Below are 25,426 nucleotides of genomic sequence, written 5' to 3'. Positions count from 1 at the left end.
GGTGGTTGTGATATCACAGTCAGTTCGTCTGCTGCGCACATAACCTGACCATCATGCAGAACACGTGTGACAATGACAGGCCCAGAATTGAATATGTGACGCTTTCTCTGGCCGGTTGATCGGTGCATCCCCACCATAGCTTCATAATAAAAATCGATAGGGCTGCTCAGCCTTGTTTCAAATTTTTCCCAGTGGCCATGGCCACTGGCTTTGCTGCAAAAAAACATTTTCCCTATATGCCACGTTTATAAAAAAAAAAAAAAAAAGACGTCTGTAAAAATGTTGACAGGAAATCCTGAACTGCAAACAAGGTCAAGTATAACTATTTCTATTATGAATGTTCGATCCATGTAACAAAGGTTGGGTAGTTCTCACCATGACAAGTGAGCTGACTTTTAAAACTCCCCTCAAAAACATTTTACAGTATATAAAGAGTATGTTAATTTACTCTGCTCTGAATAATATTTTGTTTAACATGCTTTTTTCCATGTAAAAAGAAAAAAAAAAGAAACAGGGCTGGAAGCACATCCACTATCTGGCCTTATGCCCCGCTACCACCTCTGCTTACACAGGGTTGACTGGTGAAAGAGCATTGTACATCAAGATGGACACATCAGAATAGTAAGTATAGTTAGTATTATTTATTTGTTTGTTTGTTAACTTGTACTGACACGTCCACTCTGTGCTAAAGGTTTCAGGGTTCTTTACCTGCATAAAACATATTAGACAGGAGTTCATTTTCAAATTTGTTAATTACCAAATTTAGCTTGCTTGGATATGTCTGAATCTCAGATATTAGGGATGTGCACAAGTATCTCCCCCTAGAGCAGTGTAAAGGCACCTCTCTAGTGACAGACACTGCACAGATTCAAGTCAGTATAGAGTGCTGTAAGAAAGAGTATTAAAACCCAGAAACTTTGCAGTATATAGCTTGCAAAAAAGGATCAGGTCATTTTCTCTTTTTTAAAGTACTTCATATAACATGAAAAGACTCCGATTCTATCCACCTTTTATAAGAATCATTGTCTAATTTTTAAACTATCTTGTTATCTCAGTTTGACGTTTCCTCTATCCTTACCTGTGGAGTGTGGCTTCAAGGTGAATTTAGGGACCTTGAACCAGGGGGAAGACTCTCTTTCTTCAGACTCTCTACTTTTGCTCTCAACCTCGCTCCAGGACTGGACCTTTGTTGAGCTGAACTCCATGGTGTAACCAGAGGGGGACTCTGAGCTGTCCCTGTCCAGCATTTCTGTTCTGGCATGAGATGACACCACATCCTTGAAGGGCTCCCCACTAGAACCTGCAAAGGCCATCTCGCCTGATTTTAATTTAAGTCCTTTAGTGTCTCCTCCCACTTCTCCTGGTGGTGAATCCTCCCCTGCTGCAGCCATCTTGCCATATGGAGAGGTGAACTCCACCTTTGGAAGTTTGATTTTACCACTGAATGTCCCTTTATCGTCCTTGGAGCCCTTTTGAGGACTTGCATCTTGTTCACCATTGAGACTTGAACTTGAACCTTTGACATCAGATGATCCCGATTGGCCAGAAGAAAATGACACTTGGGGCATTTTCATCTTCCCTCCCTTTGACTTGTCCTCTCCTTCTAACTCTGCACTCACAGCAACTGATTTATCTTTGGACTTCCCAAAGCTGGGCTTCATTTTGATTTTGGGTAACTTTACTTTGACGTCCTCTGTTTCAGCCTCAGGTGTTGTCTCCTTTTCTGGGACACCTGCACATGCAGTCTGTTCATCTGTTTCAGGATTTACCAGGACAAAAACAGCTTTCTTTACTTTGGGCATTTTAGGGCCCTCATACCGAATTTCTGGCCCATATATTCTTCCCTCAGGTGAGGAGATGGAGGGTAATGGGACTCCGAACTTAGGGATTTTGATTTTCTTGCCTTTTTCTGTTTTTTCATCATCTTCTTCCTGTGATGTACCAATATCAAACTCTATGTCTGGAATCATGGGGACTTTCATTTCTGCTTTGGATGGTGAGATGCTACCATCTCCCTCTGTTCCTACATTGGCTGAGCCTTGTACACTTGGCAATGTAACCTCTGGCACCGCGATGTTAATGTGGCTTTTATCCTGTTTGTGTCCATTGTGGGTTTCAACTTCAACTTCATACTCTAATCTTTCTTTCACCTTGCATATGTGTTTGACTTGACCACCCAAGTCCTCACCGCCACAGTCTTTGCATGTTTTCATTTCTGCTGTTTCATTTTTGCCAGTTTTCTTTTTTGGCATTCCAATCTTGAATTTTGTTCCTTTGACTTTAGTCCCCTTTCCTTTGCTGCTGGTTCCTGCTGTGTTGAGATCCAAGTCAGGTAGTTCAACCTTTTTCCTGTCCTTTTTGGCCTCTCCTCTATGTAGTCCTATATCAAGCTCCAGGTCTCCTTTTGGACTTTTAATATCTATTGTTGGCATCTTGAGTTTCAGACCTTTGTGCTCTCCCTCAACATTCAAATCAGCTTCACCATGAACCTCTATATCTTGTTTAGGTGTACTATGTGTCACATCAATGTTCACATCTGGCGATGTGACTTGTAGCCCTTTAACTTTCCCTCCTGCCTCAAAAGTTGGTAAGTTGATCTCAAGTTCGCCTGATTTATCCTTGGTTACTGACATACCCTCCTTTTGAAGTTTAACATCTGGACCTTTGAACTTTCCTCCTGTGACTTCCATCTCTAGAACAGGTGCTTCAATATCTTTGCTTTTACCTTTAGGAAGTGAAATATCAACTTTTGGCATCTTGATATGTGGCAGCTTGATGGTTCCCCCCTCTGCCTCTATATTCACATCTGGTGTGTCAATATTTGCTCTTCCTTTAGGGATCGATATATCCACATTAGGCATCTTAAACTGTCCCCCATCTCCCTTAATGTCAACTTTGGGACCTTCGACCTTTCCTTTTGGCAATGAAATGTCTGCTGAGGGCATTGTCATGTGTGGAATTTTAGATTTTCCTCCACCCCCCCCAATCTCCAGCTCCGGTCCTTCAATTTTGGCAGATCTTCCTTTGGGCAGAGAGATGTCAACATTCGGCATTTTCATATGAGGCATTTTGAATTCTCCTCCTCCATCTCCCTTCATTTCAATGCCTGGACCTTCAATTTGCCCTTTGGGCAGAGAGATATCAATATCTGGCATTTTCCAATGTGGCATTTTGAACTTTCCTCCAGTACTTCCCTCTATTTCAGCATCTGCACCTTCAATCTTTCCTTTGGGCAGAGATATGTCCACATCTGGCATTTTCATGTGAGGCAATTTGAACTTTCCTCCTGTACCTCCCTCCATTTTAATATCTGGACCTTCAACCTTTCCTTTGGGCAGGGAAATATCAACTGAGGGCATGCTGAGATGTGGCATCTTGAATTTTCCACCTTCTCCTTTGAGCTCCACCTCTGGACCTTCAATCTTCCCTTTGGGCAAAGAGATGTCCATATCTGGCATTTTCATGTGAGGCAATTTGAACTTTCCACTGGAACCTGCCTCCATTTCAACATCTGGACCTTCGACTTTTGCTTTGGGCAGTGAAATATCGACAGAGGGCATACTGAGATGTGGCATCTTGATTTTTCCACCCTCTCCTTTGAGCTCCACCTCTGGACCTTCAATCTTTCCCTTGGGCAGAGAGAGATCAACATTTGGCATTTTCATGTGAGGCAATTTGAACTTTCCTCCTGTACCTCCCTCCATTTCAACATCTGGACCTTCAGCCTTTCCTTTGGGCAGGGAAATATCAACTGAGGGCATGCTGAGATGTGGCATCTTGAATTTTCCACCTTCCCCTTTGAGCTCCACCTCTGGGCCCTCAATCTTTCCCTTGGGCAGAGATAGATCAACATCTGCCATTTTCGTGTGAGGCAATTTGATCTTTCCGCTGGAACCTCCCTCTATTTCAACATCTGGACCTTCGATCTTTCCTTTGGGCAGGGAAATATCAACTGAGGGCATGCTGAGATGTGGCATCTTGAATTTTCCACCTTCCCCTTTGAGCTCCACCTCTGGACCTTCAATCTTTCCCTTGGGCAGAGAGAGATCAACATTTGGCATTTTCATGTGAGGTAATTTGAACTTTCCTCCTGTACCTCCCTCCATTTCAACATCTGGACTTTCAACCTTTCCTTTGGGCAGGGAAATATCAACTGAGGGCATGCTGAGATGTGGCATCTTGAATTTTCCACCTTCCCCTTTGAGCTCCACGTCTGGACCTTCAATCTTTCCCTTGGGCAGAGAGAGATTAACATTTGGCATTTTCATGTGAGGCAATTTGAACTTTCCTCCTGTACCTCCCTCCATTTCAACATCTGGACTTTCAACCTTTCCTTTGGGCAGGGAAATATCAACTGAGGGCATGCTGAGATGTGGCATCCTGAATTTTCCACCTTCCCCTTTGAGCTCCATCTCCGGACCTTCAATCTTTCCCTTGGGCAGAGATAGATCAAGATCTGGCATTTTCATGTGAGGCAATTTGAACTTTCCACTGGAACCTGCCTCCATTTCAACATCTGGACCTTCGACCTTTCCTTTGGGCAGTGAAATATCAACCGAGGGCATGCTGAGATGTGGCATCTTGATTTTTCCAGCCTCCCCTTTGAGCTCCACCTCTGGGCCCTCAATCTTTCCTTTGGGCAGAGAGAGATCAACATTTGGCATTTTCATGTGAGGCAATTTGAACTTTCCTCCTGTACCTCCCTCTATTTCAACATCTGGACCTTCAATCTTTCCTTTTGGAAGGGAAATATCAACAGAGGGCATGCTGAGATGTGGCATCTTGTATTTTCCACCTTCTCCTTTGAGCTCCACCTCTGGACCTTCAATCTTTCCCTTTGGCAGAGAGACATCAACATCTGGCATTTTCATGTGAGGCAATTTGAACTTTCCACCAGAGCCTCCTTCTATTTCAATATCTGGACCCTCAATCTTTCCTTTGGGCAATGAAACATCAACTGAAGGCATATTAAAATGGGGCATTGTGAATTTTGCTCCTCCTCCCTCAACCTTTGCTTCCACATCTGGTGTATCAACCTTTGCAGTTTTCATTTTTGGCAGGTTAATGTCAACATGTGGCATTTTGACATGTGGCATCTTCAACTTTCCTCCTCCCTCAATTTCAACATCTGGTCCCTCTAATTTTCCAGTCTTTCCTTTTGGCAGAGATATGTCAATGTTTGGCATTTTGATACCAGGCATTTTGAATTTGCCCCCACCTCCTTCTACATCAACATCAACATCAATGTCTGGAGTATCAGTTTTCCCAGTTTTTGCTTTTGGCAATGTTATATCAACATTAGGCAGTTTGACATGAGGCATCTTAAATTTGCCATCTCCATCACCATCTATTTCAATGTCTGGTGCCTCGAGATTCCCAGATTTTCCTTTGGGAAGTGACACATTTATTGATGGCATTGTTATGTGAGGCATTTTGAATTTTCCTTCACCTCCTTGGAGTTCCATCTCTGGTCCTTCAATCTTTGGTGACTTTCCCTTTGGTAGGGATATGTCCACGTCAGGCATACTGATGTCTGGCATCTTGAATTTGCCTCCTTCTCCATCAGCCTTTGCACCATGCTTTACTTTAGGCAGATCCAGGTCTACTTTGGGGATGGAAACATCAATAGTTGGCATTTTGGGAATTTTGAGGTTTCCTTCATAACCTCTGATATCAGCCTCTGAGACGTCAACCTCTGCTTTGGGGAGAAGAACCTCAGTCTCTGGTGTGTTAGCTGCTGGTAGTGACAGCTCGACAGAGGGCATCTTGACCTTGGCCTTAGTGTCAAGGTAACCACTTGGCTTACTCAAATCTTTTTCTTTAGAGCCAAATCCTGGCATGGAGAACTTTGGTAGTTTGATATGGACATCAGGTCCATGGACACCACCTTTCCGTTCCACATCTGCTTCCAGTTTAGCATCAACCGCTCCCTCTGGGAGTTGACCTTTTGGTGATGAGAATTTAAACTTGGGGAATTTCACTTTATATTTTGATTTATTGTCTGGGCTCTCAACATTGATTTCTGGTTTAGGAATGTCAACTTTGCCCTTTTTCACTTTAACATCCACATCGGGACATGACACGGATGCATCTGCATTCTTTTTGGATATACCAAATGAGGGCATTTTGATTTTAGGTTTTTTCACCTTGACCTTTCCTTCCCCATCAAACTCTACTGACGGTGCTCTGATTTCACCCTCTACATTTGGTGGGCTGAGGGAAATGTCTCCTTTAGGGCCTTTTCCTGATACCTGCAAATCACCACTCTTGGATTTTCCACCAAACCTGGGAAGAGAGAAACTGGGGACTTTGAGGGAGATGTCAGGTAGATCAAAGCTGCCCCCTGATGAAGGCCTGCCACCCTCTGCTTTCAGAAGCTCCACTTCAACATCATCACCTTTAGGTTTGGTGAGACCAAAGTCTAAATCCACCTTTGGAGCTGAGATGTCAACAGTTGGTAGTTTGACAGTGGGAAGTTTGACAGATCCACCTGGACCTTCTACACTACCCGTCTCAATATCTGCACCTTTGACTTTCAACTTGGGTGGATTAATGTCTCCTTTGAGACCAGACATCTCCAATTCTCCTGATGCATCAGGACCACTAGCTTCCAATTTGAGGCTTTTGTCTTTCAGACCAGAGGGGAGACTGAGGTCAAGATCAAATTTAGGGATATTTATGTCAAGAGTTGGCATGTGGAACCCACCACCTTTTTTACCAGAGACGTCAACTTTTGGCACTCCAAACTTTCCCTTTCCAGACGGTCCCTCAATATTGATATCTCCCTCCACTTTTCCCACAGGTACTGAAATGTCAACAGCTTGCATTGCAATATTTCCTCCCTTCATTTCTGGTCCTTCCACTTTGACATTGCTCTCTGGTAGGTTCATCTTTGGAAGTGAAACATCAATTTTGGGCATTTTTAATTTGCTACCTTTTACTTCAGGACCCTCGATGCTGAGGTCAGGGTCAGCCTTTCCTTTGGGGAGTGAAAGGTCAATATCTGGCATGTTGATCTTCCCTCCCTTGATGTCTGGGCCTTTTACTTTGAAATCACCTTCTGGTAGACTCACTTTTGGTAAAGACACATCAAATTTTGGCATTTTGAATTTACCCCCCTTCACCTCAGGGCCCTCAATGTCAAGGTCACCCTCAACTTTTCCTTTGGGTAGTGAAATGTCTACTGTTGGCAAGTTAAACTTTCCTCCTTTAACATCTGGACCCTCGAGGCTAATATCCACTTCTGGAGACTTAATTTTAGGGAGTGACATGTCACCTTTGACTTCAGGTCCCTCAATATCAACATCAACTCCCTTTGCTTTGAATTTAGGAAGAGAGATATCAAGTGAGGGCATGTGAAACTTTCCTCCTTTACCACTATGTCCATCAATGTCAAGATCTGCATCTGCCTTTCCTTTTGGCAGTGAAATATCAACTTCTGGCATTTCCACATTGCCCTCTGGTAGGTTCATCTTTGGAAGTGAAACATCAAATTTGGGCATTTTGAGTTTACGTCCCTTCACCTCAGGACCCTCAACATCAAGGTCACCCTCAACTTTTCCTTTGGGAAGTGAAATGTCAACAGTTGGCAAGTTGATGTCAGGCCCTTTTATTTTGACATCGCCCTGTGGGAGACTCACTTTTGGTAAAGACACATCAAATTTAGGCATTTTGAATTTACCTCCCTTCACCTCAGGACCCTCAACATCAAGGTCACCCTCAACTTTTCCTTTGGGAAGTGAAATGTCAACAGTTGGCAAGTTGATGTCAGGGCCTTTTAATTTGACATCGCCCTCTGGGAGACTCACTTTTGGTAAAGACACATCAAATTTAGGCATTTTGAATTTACCTCCCTTCACCTCAGGACCCTCAACATCAAGATCACCCTTAACTTTTCCTTTGGGGAGTGAAATGTCGACAGTTGGCAAGTTGATGTCAGGGCCTTTTAATTTGACATCACCCTCTGGGAGACTCACTTTTGGTAAAGACACATCAAATTTAGGCATTTTGAATTTACCTCCCTTCACTTCAGGGCCCTCAACATCAAGATCACCCTCAACTTTTCCTTTGGGTAGTGAAATGTCAACAGTTGGCAAATTAAACTTTCCTCCTTTGACTTCAGGGCCCTTGAGGCTTACATCTACCTCTGGAGACTTCATTTTAGGAAGTGACATGTCACCTTTGAGTTCAAGTCCCTCAATTTCAACATCAGCTCCCTTTGCTTTGAATTTGGGAAGAGAGATGTCAAGTGAGGGCATGTGAAACTTGCCTCCTTTACCACCGTGCCCATCAATGTCAAGATCCACATCTGCCTTTCCTTTTGGAAGTGAAATATCAACTGTTGGCATTTCAATTTTTCCTTTCATATCTGGTCCTTCCAAATTGGCATCAACCTTTGGGAGACTCACTTTTGGTAAAGACATATCAAATTTTGGCATTTTGAATTTTCCTCCTTTCACTTCAGGGCCTTCAACATCTATGTCACGCTCAACTTTTCCTTTGGGAAGTGAAATGTCAACATTTGGGATGTTGACTTTTCCTCCTTTCACATCAGGACCCTCAAGGCTGATATCTACATCGGGAGATTTCATTTTGGGCAGAGAAACATCAAGTGATGGCATGTTTAGCTTCCCACCTTTAACCTCAGGGCCTTCAATATTTATCTCTGGTCCCTTAGCTTTCATTTTAGGAAGTGAGATATCAAGCGAGGGCATATGGAACTTGCCTCCTTTGCCAGCATGTCCTTCAACTTCAATTTCTCCTCCTGCTTTGCCTTTGGGGAGTGAAATATCAATGTCTGGCATTTCAATCTTTCTTCCTTTAATGTCTGGGCCTTTTATGTTGACATCACCCTCTGGGAGACTCACTTTTGGTAAGGAGACATCAAATTTTGGTATTTTAAATTTCCCTCCTTTTATGTCAGAGCCTTCCACGTTTAGGTCACCCTCAACTTTTCCTTTGGGAAGTGAAATGTCACCTTTGACTTCAGGTCCTTCAACATCAACTCCCTTTGCTTTGATTTTAGGAAGAGAGATATTAACCGAAGGCATGTGAAACTTCCCTCCTTTACCCACATGTCCTTCAACATCAACATCTCCCTTTACCTTTCCTTTTGGCAGTGAAATATCAACTTTTGGCATTTCCACATTGCCCTCTGGCAGGTTCACCTTTGGAAGTGAAACATCAAATTTAGGCATTTTGAATTTGCCTCCTTTTACCTCAGGACCCTCAACATCAAGGTCACCCTCAACTTTTCCTTTGGGAAGTGAAATGTCAGCAGTTGGCAAGTTGATGTCAGGGCCTTTTAATTTGACATCGCCCTCTGGGAGACTCACTTTTGGTAAAGACACATCAAATTTAGGCATTTTGAATTTACCTCCCTTCACCTCAGGACCTTCAACATCAAGATCACCCTTAACTTTTCCTTTGGGGAGTGAAATGTCAACAGTTGGCAAGTTGATATCAGGGCCTTTTAATTTGACATCGCCCTCTGGGAGACTCACTTTTGGTAAAGATACATCAAATTTAGGCATTTTGAATTTACCTCCCTTCACTTCAGGACCCTCAACATCAAGGTCACCCTCAACTTTTCCTTTGGGAAGTGAAATGTTAACAGTTGGCAAGTTGATGTCAGGGCCTTTTAATTTGACATCGCCCTCTGGGAGACTCACTTTTGGTAAAGACACATCAAATTTAGGCATTTTGAATTTACCTCCCTTCACCTCAGGGCCCTCAACATCAAGGTCACCCTCAACTTTTCCTTTGGGTAGTGAAATGTCAACAGTTGGCAAATTAAACTTTCCTCCTTTAACTTCAGGGCCCTTGAGGCTTACATCTACCTCTGGAGACTTCATTTTAGGAAGTGACATGTCACCTTTGACTTCAGGGCCCTCAATTTCAACATCAGCTCCCTTTGCTTTGAATTTGGGAAGAGAGATGTTAAGTGAGGGCATGTGAAACTTGCCTCCTTTACCACCGTGCCCATCAATATTAAGATCCACATCTGCCTTTCCTTTTGGAAGTGAAATATCAACTGTTGGCATTTCAATTTTTCCTTTCATATCTGGTCCTTCCAAATTGGCATCAACCTTTGGGAGACTCACTTTTGGTAAAGACATATCAAATTTTGGCATTTTGAATTTTCCTCCTTTCACTTCAGGGCCTTCAACATCTATGTCACGCTCAACTTTTCCTTTGGGAAGTGAAATGTCAACATTTGGGATGTTGACTTTTCCTCCTTTCACATCAGGACCCTCAAGGCTGATATCTACATCGGGAGATTTCATTTTGGGCAGAGAAACATCAAGTGATGGCATGTTTAGCTTTCCACCTTTAACCTCAGGGCCTTCAATATTTATCTCTGGTCCCTTAGCTTTCATTTTAGGAAGTGAGATATCAAGCGAGGGCATATGGAACTTGCCTCCTTTGCCAGCATGTCCTTCAACTTCAATTTCTCCTCCTGCTTTGCCTTTGGGGAGTGAAATATCAATGTCTGGCATTTCAATCTTTCTTCCTTTAATGTCTGGGCCTTTTATGTTGACATCACCCTCTGGGAGACTCACTTTTGGTAAGGAGACATCAAATTTTGGCATTTTAAATTTACCCCCCTTCACTTCAGGGCCTTCAATGTCAAGGTCACCCTCAACTTTTCCTTTGGGAAGTGAAATGTCTACAGTCGGCAAGTTAAACTTTCCTCCTTTAACATCTGGACCCTCAAGGCTAATATCTACTTCTGGAGACTTAATTTTAGGGAGTGACATGTCACCTTTGACTTCAGGTCCTTGAATATCAACATCGACTCCCTTTGCTTTGATTTTTGGTAGCGAGATATCAACTGAAGGCATGTGAAACTTTCCTCCTTTGCCCACATGTCCCTCAATGTCAGCATCTCCCTTTACCTTCCCTGTTGGCAGTGAAATATCAACTGTTGGCATTTCCACACTGCCCTCTGGCAGGTTCACCTTTGGAAGAGAAACGTCAAATTTGGGCATTTTGAATTTGCCTCCCTTTACTTCAGGACCCTCAATGCTGAGATCAGCATCAGCTTTTCCTTTGGGAAGTGAAAGGTCAATGTCTGGCATGTTGATATTTCCTCCCTTAAGTTCAGGACCTTCTATGTTGACCTCTGGTCCCTTGGCTTTCATTTTAGGAAGAGAGATATCAAGTGAGGGCATATGGAACTTTCCTCCTTTACCACCATGCCCTTTAAGTTCAATGTCACCTCCAGCTTTTCCTTTGGGAAGTGAAATATCAATGTCTGGCATCTCAATCTTCCTGCCCTTGATGTTAGGTCCTTTTAATTTTACATCAACCTCTGGCAAATTTACTTTAGGACCCTCAAGGCTGACATCTACATCAGGAGATTTTATTTTAGGTGCTGAAACATCAAGTGAAGGCATTTTGAGCTTGCCTCCTTTACCCCCATGTCCTTCAATGTCAACATCTCCCTCTATTTTTCCTTTTGGTAGAGAAATATCAACACTTGGCATTTCCATTTTCCCTTTAATCTCTGGTCCTTCCACTTTGACATCGCCCTCTGGAAGATTCATCTTTGGACGTGAAATGTCAAATTTTGGCATTTTGAATTTTCCTGCAGGACCCTTAACATTAATGTCACCTTTGACTTTTCCTTTAGGAAGTTCAATATCACAGGATGGTATTTCAATATCCCCAACTTTTCCAGAGGGAATGTCAATATCAATGTCTCCCTGTCTCCCTTTTCCTTTAGGAAGCGAGAGGTCAATTCTTGGCATTTCAAACTTCCCACCTTTAACTTTTGGCCCTTGAAACTTCACATCGCCTTCAGGTAATTTTACTGGAGGGAGGGCAACGTCTACAGATGGCAGGCTGAATTTACCTTCTCGTCCTTCACCCTCAGCAGAGATATCACCTTCTAATGTTCCCTGAGGGGGTGAGATATCAATAGTTGGCATTTTAATTCCCTCGCCTTTGATTTCTGGACCCTCAATGTTGATGTCACCTCGCTTTGATTTCATTTTAGGGAGAGATACATCAATTGAGGGCATATGAAAATGTCCTCCTTTACCTTTAGTTTGTATGTCACCCTCTAATTTCCCCTTTGGAAGAGAGATATCAACTGAGGGTCCCTCAAGACCAATATTTCCCTCGGCCATCTTCATCTTTGGTGGTGACACATCAAATGTAGGCATCTTAAATTTGCCTCCCTTTCCTGTGGGTCCTTCAATGTCTATCTTACCCTCTGCATTTCCTTTTGGAAGAGAGATGTCAACTGTAGGTATGTTTATTTTCCCTCCTTTGATCTTATGTCCCTTGAGGTCTAAATCTGCCTCTGGTGTATTAGCCTTAAACTCGGGACCTTGAATGTCGATGTCAACTCCCTGGGATTTGAACTTTGATAGTGATACATCTAATGAAGGCATCTGAAACTTTCCTCCTTTAGCTTCAGGACCTTCGATCTTTACCTCTCCCTCTGGTGATTTCATAGCAGGAAGAGAGATGTCGAGTGACGGTATGTTGAACTTTGCTCCTCCTTTGATTTCAGGTCCTTCGATATCAACCTCCCCTTCCTTGGTTTTCATCTTTGGGAGTGAGATGTCAAAAGTTGGCATCTTGAATTTGCCACCACCACTGCCCTCAACCTCCATGTTTCCCTCTATGTTTGCCTTGGGAAGTGAAAGGTCAATATTTGGAAGTTCAGGGCCTTCTAGCTTCACATCTACTTCAGGTAGCTTCATTTTCGGGAGGGAAATGTCTACAGATGGCATGTTTAATTTGCCTCCTTTTACTTTACTGCCATCAATGTTAAAATCTCCTTCTATGTTTCCTTGTGGGACAGAGATATCGACTTCAGGCATCTTGATCTTTCCACCTTTGATATCCGGTCCCTCCAAAACAAACTCTCCCTCAGGTGACTTCATTTTTGGAAGAGTTATATTACATGAAGGCATTTTAAACTTGCCTCCTTTTCCTTCAATGTCAACCTCACCCTTGGATTTACCTTTTGGTAGGGAAATATCTACCGATGGCACCTCAATTTCTCCTCCTTTAATCTCAGGTCCTTGGAACTCAACGTCAGCTCCAGATGACCCCATTTTAGGGAGTTTGACATCAAATGATGGCATTTTGAACTTCCCCCCCTTTGCAGATGGAACATCTAATTCAATGTCTCCTTCCATTTTGCCTTTGGGCAGAGATATGTCAAGGGTGGGCATTTCAAATTTACCACCTTTCACCTCAGGGCCTTCAATGTCGACTTCCATCTCACTTGCTTTCATTTGTGGGAGAGAGACATCAACTGATGGTAACTGAAATTTTCCTCCTCCTTCAATATCAGTCGATCCCGCTTTGCCTTTGGGAAGGGTCAAGTCCACTTTGGGTAACTTGAAGCCCCCTTCCACCTCCTGTCCTTTTATTTTTACCTCTCCTTCTGGTGACTTAATTTTTGGGAAAGATATGTCAAAATCAGGCATTTTGAACTTGCCATCTCCACCAACATAAAAGTCAATATCCACATCTCCACCTGATGGTTTCACCTTTGGTATGGAAATTTTGGGCCCTTTAAAAGTGCCCTCCACCTCATCAGGAATTCTGTGTCCGGTGTCCAACTCCAAGTTAACGTCAGGCACAGATATGTCAATGGCAGGCATTTTGATTGCTGTCTTCCCAGCTCCTTCATACTCTGGGAGTGAGATGTCAATGTCAGACTTTCCCTTCACTTTTGGTAAAGTTATATCAACAGAAGGCATTTCAATGGATGCAGCTTTTCCTGAGAGATCACCTTCAATCTTTGGTTTGGTGATATTTGCTTCGGGGAGACCAATCTCACTATCTCCTTTGATTCCTACTTTTGGAGGTGTTATGTCAGTTTGAGGCACTTTAATATCTTTGGTTTTTATCTTTATATCACCATCTATCTCATCTGAATGACGTGACAGTCTAACTTTGGGCAGTTTCAACTTTGGCATTCTTAGCTTCGCATCTCCTTTGCCCACGTCTACATCAACTTTTCCCACAGCTGTGTCTGCATCAGCGCCTCCTTTGATGTCAACTTTAGGAGCTTTGATTTCTGCTTTTCCCTTCACAGCAGGCAGAGAAGCCTCAGCTTTTCCTGAGGGGAGAGCAAACTCCACATCAGGCGTGTTAATCTTAACCCCTCCCTTTTCCACATCCATGTGTTTATCGCCAGACAGACTGAACTCCACTGATGGTGGCTGGATGTTCACACCGGGGGGCTTCAGCTCCACAGATGCAGTTTCCAAAGCTGAGCCCGACTTTGTGTGTTTGCTCTTAGGAAAGGTGATTCCAAACTTGTGTCCTTTTCCTTTGGCTTTCACTTTAGCTTCAGGTATGTCAGGAGAGATATTTACCGCTCCCTCAAGTTGTCCTGTCTCCACTTTGCCTCCTGTCTCTGCTCCAGCATAACCCTTTGTTTTCATGTGGGGAAACCTAGGAGAACCATGTAAAGAAAAGGAGAGAAGAAGAAAAAGTTGTAATATAGCCAAAAAACACTTTTCAGTTGATCATTTGATGTAATTAAAATACAGTCAGTAATAGTATTAAATAACACTATTCTTTAAAACTACCATGTTCCTCAACAAATTTCTTCAGATGTTTTTTCATTCAGTACAGCAGGTAATGGTGAATATTTCAACATGAAAAGCAAAGACAGAAAGAACACAAACAAGACCAACCTGATCCTCCTCTTTGCCTTCCCCACGGCTGCTGTTCCTCCGGCTCCTCCTGCTTCAACTTTCACACTCCTCCTCTGTTTGAATTTCGGGAGAGAAAACTCCACATCTACGTCGCTCATCTCCAGCCTGGGGGGCGTTCCCTCGATCACCAGTTCCTCTCTGCGCTTCTCCTTTAGCCTCTTCAGACCAAAACGACCACCTCTCTTCTTCTTGGCCTTGAATGGCTTGGTGCCCTTCACACTCTGAAATACACACATAGATGACAAGATGGTCAGTTGAACACATTTGAAGGCCTGCAATTTGATTTTAAAGTCGCAAGAAAATCCTATAAAAGTCAAGATGTTTATCAAAGTCTAATCATAACACCCCAAAGTGTTTCTAATTGATGTTTGACAACTGATTACCATTTTGGCCATCTTGGCTTTGGGACCTTTGACCTCCACACTGGGAACTCGAGGCCGCACACTGACGTCTGCTCCAGGGATGGTCCTCTTCAGCTGGAAGCTGACCTTGTATGGCTCCGCACACTGAAGGATCTTCAGCGCATCTTCATACTTAACGTTGTCGAAGTAGACCTTGGCACTCAGCAGCTGGTCACCTACACACAGACAACATTATAATTGATAAGTCTTGTGTTAAAACCTGTCAAAGTCACACTTCTCCATTTCAATTTACACTTTCATCGAGTTACTAAATACACATCATGGCAGTGCAGTGTCCTGCATTCAGTGATGGGTAGAGTAGCCAAAAACTGTACTGAAGTACAGCCATTTATAATAAGTCTCAGTGTCCTGAGAATTGTGTGTTTGCTGAGCTCCAGTGGTCAAAACTCCTCACCTTGCTGCAGTGAAGTACAGGTGTAGGCTACTCCGGGACCCCTTGACATCACTGCTGAGTGTGCTTGTAGGTGCAGCAAAGCACACTTTTGACCACACCCAACTGCTGGGTGTGATCAGAAATACAGTACAGCAGGCTAGAAAAACACTGCTTTTCAGCCTGGTGTTTAGCAGAAGTAATAAAAGGAAAAGTAGTCATTACGATTACTCCAGTAAGAATATCTGCTGACTTGTCCCCATTTCTTTCATGTTACATGCATGTGACTGATTGACCATAGAAGGTCCTCCTCAGATAAAGGAAAGGAATCAAACACACACCTGTATTTGTAACAGGTAGTTGTCAATATCAGTTGTATATCCTCAGACATTCCAAGTCTTTCAAGTGTGGTTACAGACTCACCATGTAAATATTCCATTAATAGACATACATCACTGATTAAACCATTTTAAAACCCTACATTTTATTTGTGTCTCTTATTTATTGATAAACTTGCCAATCAATTATTTATGGCCATTTAACTGTTGTGGACAAAGTGAGTATACAGAGTCCTTACTCATATGGATAGTCCCAGAAACAATTTAGTTGCACAAACTCATAAATCAAGCCTTAAATATTCAATAGCTACATTCAGGATACTGAGCATTGCTGGGTAGATGGTGGCCAGTCTCAGTCCCCCTCTGGTTGTGTGAGGTAGGAGTTGCTCAGTGAGGTGGGCCACCCAACTCTGAAGGTGTTAGCATTTTTAAATATAAATCAATTAATCCTGAATGGTTGATTCTACATCAGCATTTGCCCTTCAAGGTTCAGGGCTGATTTAAAATAGATGGCATGTTTTCAACCCATGAAATGCATATTTTTCTAAATTTACTAAGAACTTTCATTTTTAACATCAGTATTAGGGATCATCCATAGTATTTAAAATAGAGTTGTTTGAGGTATCTTTGTACGCTATATTAAGAGAGTTTTAACCACTTTACTTTACCATCAGACAGCTTTTTATGATGGGGAACTGTTGTTATAGAAGTCAAATATCACTCTTGGCAAAACAACCAAACTCCATAGGCGAAGTCAGTAATTTAACCTCGCAGAACACGGTCAGCTGCTTCTTTTATCTGTTAGTTTGTTTGTTTTGTGTGTGTTATTGTGTGACTTCAGTGAATCCAAGGTATCGTTTTTCAAACACTGAATATATGAAAAAGTGTGCAGTACCTCTTTAATCAATGTAATCATTATTACTATCAATATAAATTTATCATTATCATTGACATATTATTGGCAAAAACAGCATGACTTGCTGTAACTCTTTATCCAACCTTTATATATCTGAGACATGATAGACACTTCTCTTTTTGTCCAATTTTAAGTTTTGTCCAGGGCATTCACACCCTTCATGGATATAATTCTTTGGAAAAGAGTCAGTATATTTCCTGTTAAAGTTGAAAAAGGTGCTGAATATTCAACAGTACTATATTAATGAACAAAGCATTAGTAGTGGTTCACAGATCCAGGACACACACTCACCATGGCTCAGAGTTTGTAGTGTACATATTTTTATTTTATTTCTTGTTTGGATTCTGATCATTTTAAAACACTGATTACGTTTGTCAAATGTGCTCCCTAAATGAATCAGGTGTGACCGCAGGTACCTTCCTGTAGACTGAGATGTTTAGCAGCTGGCGAGTCTTTGAGGACGTCTTTAACAAAGATCCCTCGCTGTCCTCCACCAGTCACACTGTAGCCGCTAGCTCCAGCCTCCGCCTCCGTCTCCACCACGATTTCCACCGACTTAGAGGCTTCCTCCCCACTCTGAAACACAGACACGCAACTTTTAGTCTTCAAGAACAAAATTCTTACATGAAGATGATGCCCAGGAACAGGAAATTTTACACACTGATTCTGTGAATGCAAATTATGAGTTCAATATCATTTGGAGCCACCAGTGTGCAGAATTGCATGATGCAGATTTAAGGACATGCACCATGTAAGAAACTGAATGTTCTTCTGTCCTGTTTTTCATTTTTTTTTCTTGGCTGGACAGATTAAAAAAAATGAGCTTCAGAGCTGTTTTATATCTTGTTTCACTTGCTTGAGTGAGTGCAGACTTTACTGTACAGTTATTTGTCACTTCACACTTTACTTCTGAATCCATTTTATCCATTAAGCTGTCATGGAGGAAAGGTCACGCTATTCTTGGACTACATCCACTTTTCCAGTGTCTGACCAAAGAAAATAACTTGGGAGACGACTGGAGAGTTCTTATGGCACAAAGAACTCTGCAGTTGCTGACCAACCACTGATACAAACAAGAGTAATAAATATTTCAGCCTAAAAAAGACACATGAACTGTGTTTATCAGACTTACTGTCTGTTCGTCTGCAGGCTCTGGGTCCATCTCCGGTTGGGCCAGTTGGCAGGTCGACTCTCTGAGGTGACTTCTCTTCTGACTCAACACCTGCTTCAGCTCTGCATGGAGCTTCTCCTTCTGCACCTGCAGATAACACAGATAACACAGGGTGAGATGATCTGCAATGTTGGTGCATGTCAGGGCAGAAAAACAACAAAAAAAATCAACCAAAATAATATATTAATATACAATCTATAGTTGAAGTGGTTGTTTTCCCCCACCACCTCCTCCCCAGACATGGGGAAGCTCGAGCAGGCTGCAGGAACTCTGCAGGAGTGCAGGAATGTAATTTGACAATGACACACAAGGACGAGTCCTACACTGTAGGTTGATCAGCTGATTATAACTGTAAGTTGTCTGCCAATGTAAAGTTAGGCCCGTTATCCTGAAAACAAAAGCTCACTGCTCTGAAAATACACTCTGGACTTTGAGTCAAGTGGCTGCTTGTCTGATTGCCAACCAAACTCCATTAACGTTTTGCTCAATTTAACAGTTTTAAACACCTACGGCTGACTCATAAACAGAATTCAGCAAACAATCAGTATTAATTTGAACTCTAATGAACGTGAAACAGGCATTCAAGATCAGTTATTCCTGCCTGGAACAGAAATTTCAAAGGAGGCTGCAACTTTGATAGCAGACAAACGAGTATTTCAACTTAACATTTTTCCTTAATCTCTGATGACATATCACAGTAATTTCTGATTTTTACAGTAAATATAATATAGATTTTGTCCTCCAATTGAATCTCCACTGTTATGCAAGCTACGTGTGTTAATGTAATAACTCATTTACTGTTAATTTTGTAATTGCACAAAAGAGAATGCAAAGATAACCATTTAAATGTAAAAAAAAATAATACATCTTTGTAAAACCATTTATTTTAAATGAAATGTAATAAAATATCCACAGTATTTAATGATGGCACTAACATGTCATATTTGTGTGTAACTGTGCTCATTTCTTGTGTGAAAAAAGAAAAAAAAAAACCTCTGTTGCTACCCTGACATTTCAGTGAAAAACCAGCAGGTGTTGCTGTCCTACGACAAGAAGCAGCACAGCTTTGTTTTTACAAAAAGTCTTAAAGTGCTAACGTGCTACATTTTAGTCCCTGAATGATGAATGTGGGTCAGAGTGTTTACAGCCGACACCTGCGTCTGGTTTCAGATCTGCCACATTCACATGGTTTTTGTTGTCTACTTTGCGTCCAGCGGCTGGCCGTCACCTGCTGCGCCGTGAAAAGACGACATGACTGGCATGTGTGCTGAGCTGTGAGAAATGAAAGGTTGTTTATGTGGTGGACAATGACCTCAGCAGATCAGGCCTGGACTATTGTGATCCAGTTTGTATGGGCCTGGTGGCTGCTGGGGTCACGAGGTCAGTCACAATGCTGTGTTCAACTTTCAAAATATATCTGAAGAACAATGTAGTTCATAAAAATGTCAACATTTTCTGTAAGTCTGTATGCAGTTGGAGCCTTAAGGATCCAGAGGTCAACATCATAAAGACTCTTCTCGATCCAAATAAAGTAAATCACAAATGCAGCGTACATCTAACTGACCTGTGATGCTGTTAAGCTCTTGACCTCTGACTCAAGTTTATAATTTTTACTATTTTACAGTAATGTTTTTGTTGGTTTTCATTCTTCGTCAGAATTAAAGGAATAGTCAATTGTTTTTTATTTGGTTTGGTTTTTATTGTAAGTGTATGTTCACATAACCAGCAACACAGCTACAAAACGGACCAAGCATGGTTGGCTGCATTGTTGAAAGTTGGCTGAGAAAAGTTGAGGCCAGTTCAGCTTTTATTTGTAGGACGTCACGCTCAATTCGCAGCAACAAGTGGCAGATGTAAGTTTCTGGCTTCATGTCGCCAGCTTCCACTGAAAATGATTTGTACCCTGATGCTTTGTCACCGGTAATCTAAACGTGCTATAAGGATAGAGGGTGTCGTACCGTGAAGTTGTTAAGCAACCAGCAGAGCAACCAGCACAGCAGGGATTTGCATCTACAGTACAAGAGGGCAATGTGCTTTAAGATGTTTCTTAGGTGGTACACAATTGTCTATTAAACAGTGGATAAATGAGTTTTATTTCACCTAAACTTAAAAACAGAGATGCAGGAGCAAAACTAAACTTCAAACCACGGAGATTTTGTTAGAAGCTACGAAAGTACTGAGAGTTTAATGCACAGAGATTTTTAAAAACTTGCGGGATTGCAAGTGCATGTGCTTAGGCACAGATGACCTGGCACAGTTTGATATGATATGACTGGTAATGGAAATGCAAATCAGCACTCGGCGTGGTTTGTGGTACAAAGCTGGCTATGGGCAAGAGCGAGTTTTTCTTCCATTGTTTATACATCACTGGAGCCATGAAGAAAAGTGAGGGCAGCTCACGCCCAACACACAGCGGCAAGTGTCAGGCATCAGTTTCTGGCTTCATGTTGCTGACTTCCACAGAAAATGACTTTCTGATGCCTGATGCTTTGTAGCTGGTAGTATGAACATACCATTAGGCACCGCAGTGCTTTCAGTTAAATGCTAGCATCAGCATGCTAACATCCTCATAGTGACAGTGCTGATATGCTGATGTTTAGCAGGTATAATATTTACCATTTTAGCTTACCATTTTTAATAGTTTAGCATGTTAACATGCTAACATATGTTAATTAGCACTAAACACAGTAATCTTTAGTTTTCTCCTGCCTGATTTACAGCTAAGAAAAACTTTTATAGTAAACTCTCTTTAATAAGGACACCTTAAATTTTACTTTGTTCCTGATCAACATCCTGGGAGATGCATGTATGTATATATTAATGATTTCCCTCATGTGTCACTGCTTGTGCATCTTAGTAGTGCTCTAATGCAGCTGTGTGTGTGTGAGTGTGTGTCTCACCACTCTCTCTGGGCTCTCCTGTTCGTCTGTGGAGCCGCTGTGGTGAGGGTTGCGTTGTGGGGCGGAGGGGGATCTGTTCGAGGGGGGCGACCGCCTCTTGTCTTTTACCTGCAGAGAGGATCGTGTTCAGTCACTTTCAAATGTTCACGCAGCAGCACTTTTTAGTGTGATTTTGCCCTTTGACTCAGCTAACATTTATAATTATTATTAACTTAGGAAAGTAAATGTGAATTTTCTCAATATACAGTATTTCAACAAGTAGTGACATTCTCAGCTTTCAGTCTTCCACTGCTCCAGTGAACCAACTCAACAGAAGGGAACTGGCTGTACTGGGAAGCTCCAGGCTCCCAGTGAATGTGAAGCTCAGTCAGCTCTCTCTCCAAGAATAAAAAAAGAAGCTGGGAGCTTGTTGTACTCCGAGGTACTCTGTATGCTGATCATGTGCTGCTTACTACCAGTCCACCTGAGGATGTGATCATGATACCCCAGCACATAAAATCTAAACAGTTACTGATAGTCAGTACACAGAGGCAGTAAAACAATGACATGGCTTTTTTCTCTGGCAAAGCTTCATTCATCATCATTGCCTGGAGATGACTGACAGTCTTGTTTCTTTTATGGCTGAATGTATTTTAACTTCTTGTGTTGCTTAACGATTTGGGATGCAGATATCAGTGGAGAGAGTTATTCAGGAAATAGTGCTGTCAGTTTTGGTTAATTTTGTTTTTGTTAGGCCAGAGATATACCTGTTTGACCATGCATTCACATAGACAACTGGCTGCATAGTGAAGCAAACTGTTCATGACATGGGAGTCCCACCAGATGGGAGTCAATTTCACTATTCTTCACGGGAGTTTATCTTGAACTTCTTTTCTAAGTTTTCATTTCTTTCAATAATATTTTTTACGCTCTCTTGTCTGCTCTGTGGTTGCAGCCACCTGACCAGCGCATGACATATGTGGACTGTGGATTAATGGGAACAGGATAGGAGTCATTCTTTGGTATTGGGATGGGACCGGAGTATTTTTGTGGCAGTGGGATGGGACAGGAGTGAAAATGCACTCCCTGGTCACCCTCTAGCAAGCATCACACTCTCTCCCCCTGTCTAGCAGCAACGTGATCTTCGCCTGTAAGCCATCCTCAGACGTGGCAGCCGGGTGCTTGATCTTAATGTGGTCCAGCAGTGCTACTTCTACTGAACTGGAGCGCAGCATCACACAATTCACATCCAACATCGAAACGTTCCCACACTGAGCTTCGTGTTTTTACCTCAGACTGCTAGATAATAGTAAAGCCGAAGCTGAGTGTGTGTGTGTATGCAAACTGACATGCGTAAGTGGTCAAAAATATTTTCAGTGGTTAACCATTGACATCTAAATCTAGATGTTCCAGGACCCTTTGCATCATTATTATCACATGATTTTATTTGTAATGGTTGTGTTTTATTCCAGCTGGAAGTTTTTCAGCTGGACTGAATTGAACCTGAAGCACCTCTTACCTTCTTTCTAGAGGAAACATGTCATGTTCCAACCTCCCAGATCTCCTTCCTCTACTTGTTTCATAAACTCTCGCATACTTAATCTTGTAAAAACATCCTGTCTTTGACACTTCACCTGTTGTCAGGCTGTTGTGACCTCTCATATGTACCAATAACACATTTCCATTGCAGATTCTGAGAATAATTATTTCAGTAACTTCCTTTGATGGAACAAATTACTCAATAAGATGTTTGTTAACCAACCAAATATCTGCTCCTGTTTTTAATCCTGTCTTACACACAGAGATCGTATATATTGTGTCTTATAGTTTGTTCACACACACATTTGCGCACACATATTCAGCAGCCAGTGAACACTAAAGCATGAAGTGAGTGATTTAATATCTTGTATATGAGGTAAAGTACACAATCCAAAATCATCTGCAGCTCTTTTCATAAAGTGTAATAATGCAGTAAATTTAAAACACATTAGAGCAGCGTAACATCAGTTTTGCAACAACAAACAGTGACATCTGTTGCCTCTCATTTCTGTCATCAAACTGCGATCACATAAAAGAATCGCTCCACTGATTTAAAGTGTCGTCTGCATATTGAGAGCTGAAGTGCGGCATGTTTTTACTGTGTGGAGGACAGATGGTGCATTTAAAAGGGACTGGGAACAGAAATAAAACACGCAACATCTAGTTTTCAGTGAGCGCTCATGTGGACTTCTGTTGTAGTTTGTGTTTGTGTGTTTGCGTTGATCATCTTGTCGTCATTCTGCTCTTTTAAGACCTCGATTCAGTTTGGTGTTACAACTCTCATAATGGTAGTAGCATGTGTGTGTATCTGCATGAACAGAAGGAGGTCTGTGTTTACTCACGGCTGGATCTCTGGTCTGGCTGAAAACATGGCTGTCCTCTTGGTCTCTGTCAGAGTCTGAAACAAACAAACAAAAGAAAAAAAAAGTCAGGTTTGTCTGCTTTTTTTTTTTTGCAACATTGTGCTCACATAGTTCAATTAAGACGAGACTGCAGTAATTGCAATTTGGGTTTTTTCCATCATATTGCGTATGAGAGTCTTGAATAACAATGTGAAAAATAAGAATGAAAAGCCATTTCCTGAAGTGGCTGAATTAATTTGACCGCCTGTCTTGCAGATAAGAGCTCATAAACAGGGGATTAATTAAGCCACAGTAACACCTGTCCAATAACCTCAAACTGTTTTAAACAAGACAACAGTGAAGTTCATGGAAAAAGGAATAAATGAAATGAAACTGTGCTGCTCCAACTTTATCCCATTATGAGTTAAAGGGATAGTTTGGGTCATTTGAAGTGTGGTTGTATGAGGTACTTATACGTTCAGTGTATTAGGTATGCAAGGTAGATGTTTCAACAGCTACTAACAAACTTAAGCCTACATTTTTTCAAGGACATACCTTGACAGAAAAAATGAACTGCCCTTCATTCTCCTCAGTAATGAGCACAAAATGTCGCCACCCCAATATGAAGAGCCGCTCTTAAGACAGCCTGCATTGCAAGGATACCTTATATTTAAATTATGTTTACCATTTTATCTTGCTGTCAGACAGCCTTTTCCAACAGAAACTGCTGTTATTTAAGCCAAATACCACTCTCTCCAAAGAAACAAGCATAACACAGGAGTTAATGGGGTTGGCTGACTGCCTTCTACCACATACAGCCCCATTTCAAAAAATCCAGACTATCCCTTTAAATTTACCAGATGCACAAGGATTGCTTTGCTGATTTGTTTCATTTTTTTTTCCTTTTTAAAATGTGTGCACATGTGTGCACACATATTGGTAGAAATTAATTTAATAAATTCAATTCATAAATGTTTTAGGGAGCATTTAATACATAACATATGGCCTTTATGCAGGATGACACCAGTCACCACTGACATGCCATTAGAGCAGCGTTCTTAAGAAAGTGAAGCATCAGGTGTTCATGTCAGGCTCGTGCATATGCATCTGCTATAGTGGCATGAGTGCCAGTCTGAAGCTTCTGCGGCGGCAGCGGTCTTGAGATTCTTTCCATAGTCTTGGTCAAGCATCTGCGCCGGCTACCCGAACCCAAACCATCCAAACTCTCCAAACTCTCCACTTAGACATTTTTAGGAAACCGGTGATAACTGCCCCAAAACATCCATGACAAAAGTGACACTGTCACAATAACCAAGATATGTGACCTACATGTTAAACAATGGAAAAATAGAGATGTTGGTATGCTGTCAAAGTTTGCAGCACTGTACTGTACCGAATGTGCCTGTGAAGGTTAAAGTTCAGTTGTATGTCAGAAAACAGAAGGTTTTCTGAAACAGTGAAAAAAGAGGAGGAAGAAGAAAAAGCCTACGTTTCTTACTGTCTTGAAAACACACACACACACACACACTTCATCACAATCACATGATGAGATATTTGTTCTTGTTTGCTGTGATACTGAATTAGCAAATTCCTGTTTACTTTTCAGGCAATGCCCATGCATCAGTAACCACTGCATCAAAGCCATATTAACAGAAAAGAATAATTTCGCAATGATTTAAGACTGGCAGTGATGGAATTCGTGCAGCCAAACACACTAAAATGAACCAGACAGCAGCCCAGATTCCACGGCGAGCTTCCTGATGCTTTAATGTCCATGCAGACATTTAAGGTGGACAGAGTGACAAATGGTCTCAGACACATTGTACCTGAATGTACATCTTTTAATGTGTATTTGCTGTGTCAGACTGATTTATGTGCCATATGTATGATGCATGTTTTTTATGTCTATGCTTTTGCTTTGCATGTTTCAGTTAGTGTCTAACAATTCATCACAATGTTGTCTTTATATTCTATTAGCATTTAATGTGCTCTGCATGTCTATTGTGATCCTCTGTGTTGCATGTTTTAAATAGTACATGGCAGTGTGGTTTAAGGATGTCCTGAATTATGTTTCTGTTCACATTAATATTCTCTTTTCTTTTTATTAATGTTCTGTATGCTTATAAATTATAAATTATGAATAACTTTGCAATTCAAATCTTATATTCTGTTTCTAAAGATGACTTTATAACATCTGTCCAAGGACTACAGATGAAAAATAGCCTCTTAGGTAACTCTGGTGCATTTGCAGTGTTC

The 25,426-nt window shown here is 41.7% G+C and overlaps 1 protein-coding gene across 1 annotated transcript in view; it reads right to left on the bottom strand.

Annotated features, from left to right (window-relative positions):
* prx (periaxin) overlaps positions 1-25,426 on the bottom strand; it is a 41,823-nt gene that overhangs the window by 1,769 nt on the left and 14,628 nt on the right. The window contains exons 2-8 of the mRNA XM_084717520.1: positions 23,171-23,226; positions 20,811-20,918; positions 17,872-17,997; positions 17,156-17,315; positions 15,077-15,270; positions 14,673-14,914; positions 1,079-14,427 (exon numbers count right to left, since the gene is read on the bottom strand). Of these exons, the coding sequence (XP_084573646.1) occupies positions 1,079-14,427; positions 14,673-14,914; positions 15,077-15,270; positions 17,156-17,315; positions 17,872-17,901 (13,975 nt within the window). The 5' untranslated portion in view covers positions 17,902-17,997; positions 20,811-20,918; positions 23,171-23,226. The remainder of the gene's footprint in view (positions 1-1,078; positions 14,428-14,672; positions 14,915-15,076; positions 15,271-17,155; positions 17,316-17,871; positions 17,998-20,810; positions 20,919-23,170; positions 23,227-25,426) is intronic.

Source organism: Lutjanus erythropterus, chromosome 4 (genome assembly GCF_056507025.1).
Source record: "Lutjanus erythropterus isolate fLutEry1 chromosome 4, fLutEry1.hap2, whole genome shotgun sequence".
Classification (NCBI taxonomy): domain Eukaryota; kingdom Metazoa; phylum Chordata; class Actinopteri; order Lutjaniformes; family Lutjanidae; genus Lutjanus; species Lutjanus erythropterus.
The sequence above is the reverse complement of the archived record's forward strand: the minus strand, read 5'-3'. Positions and strand labels throughout refer to the sequence as shown.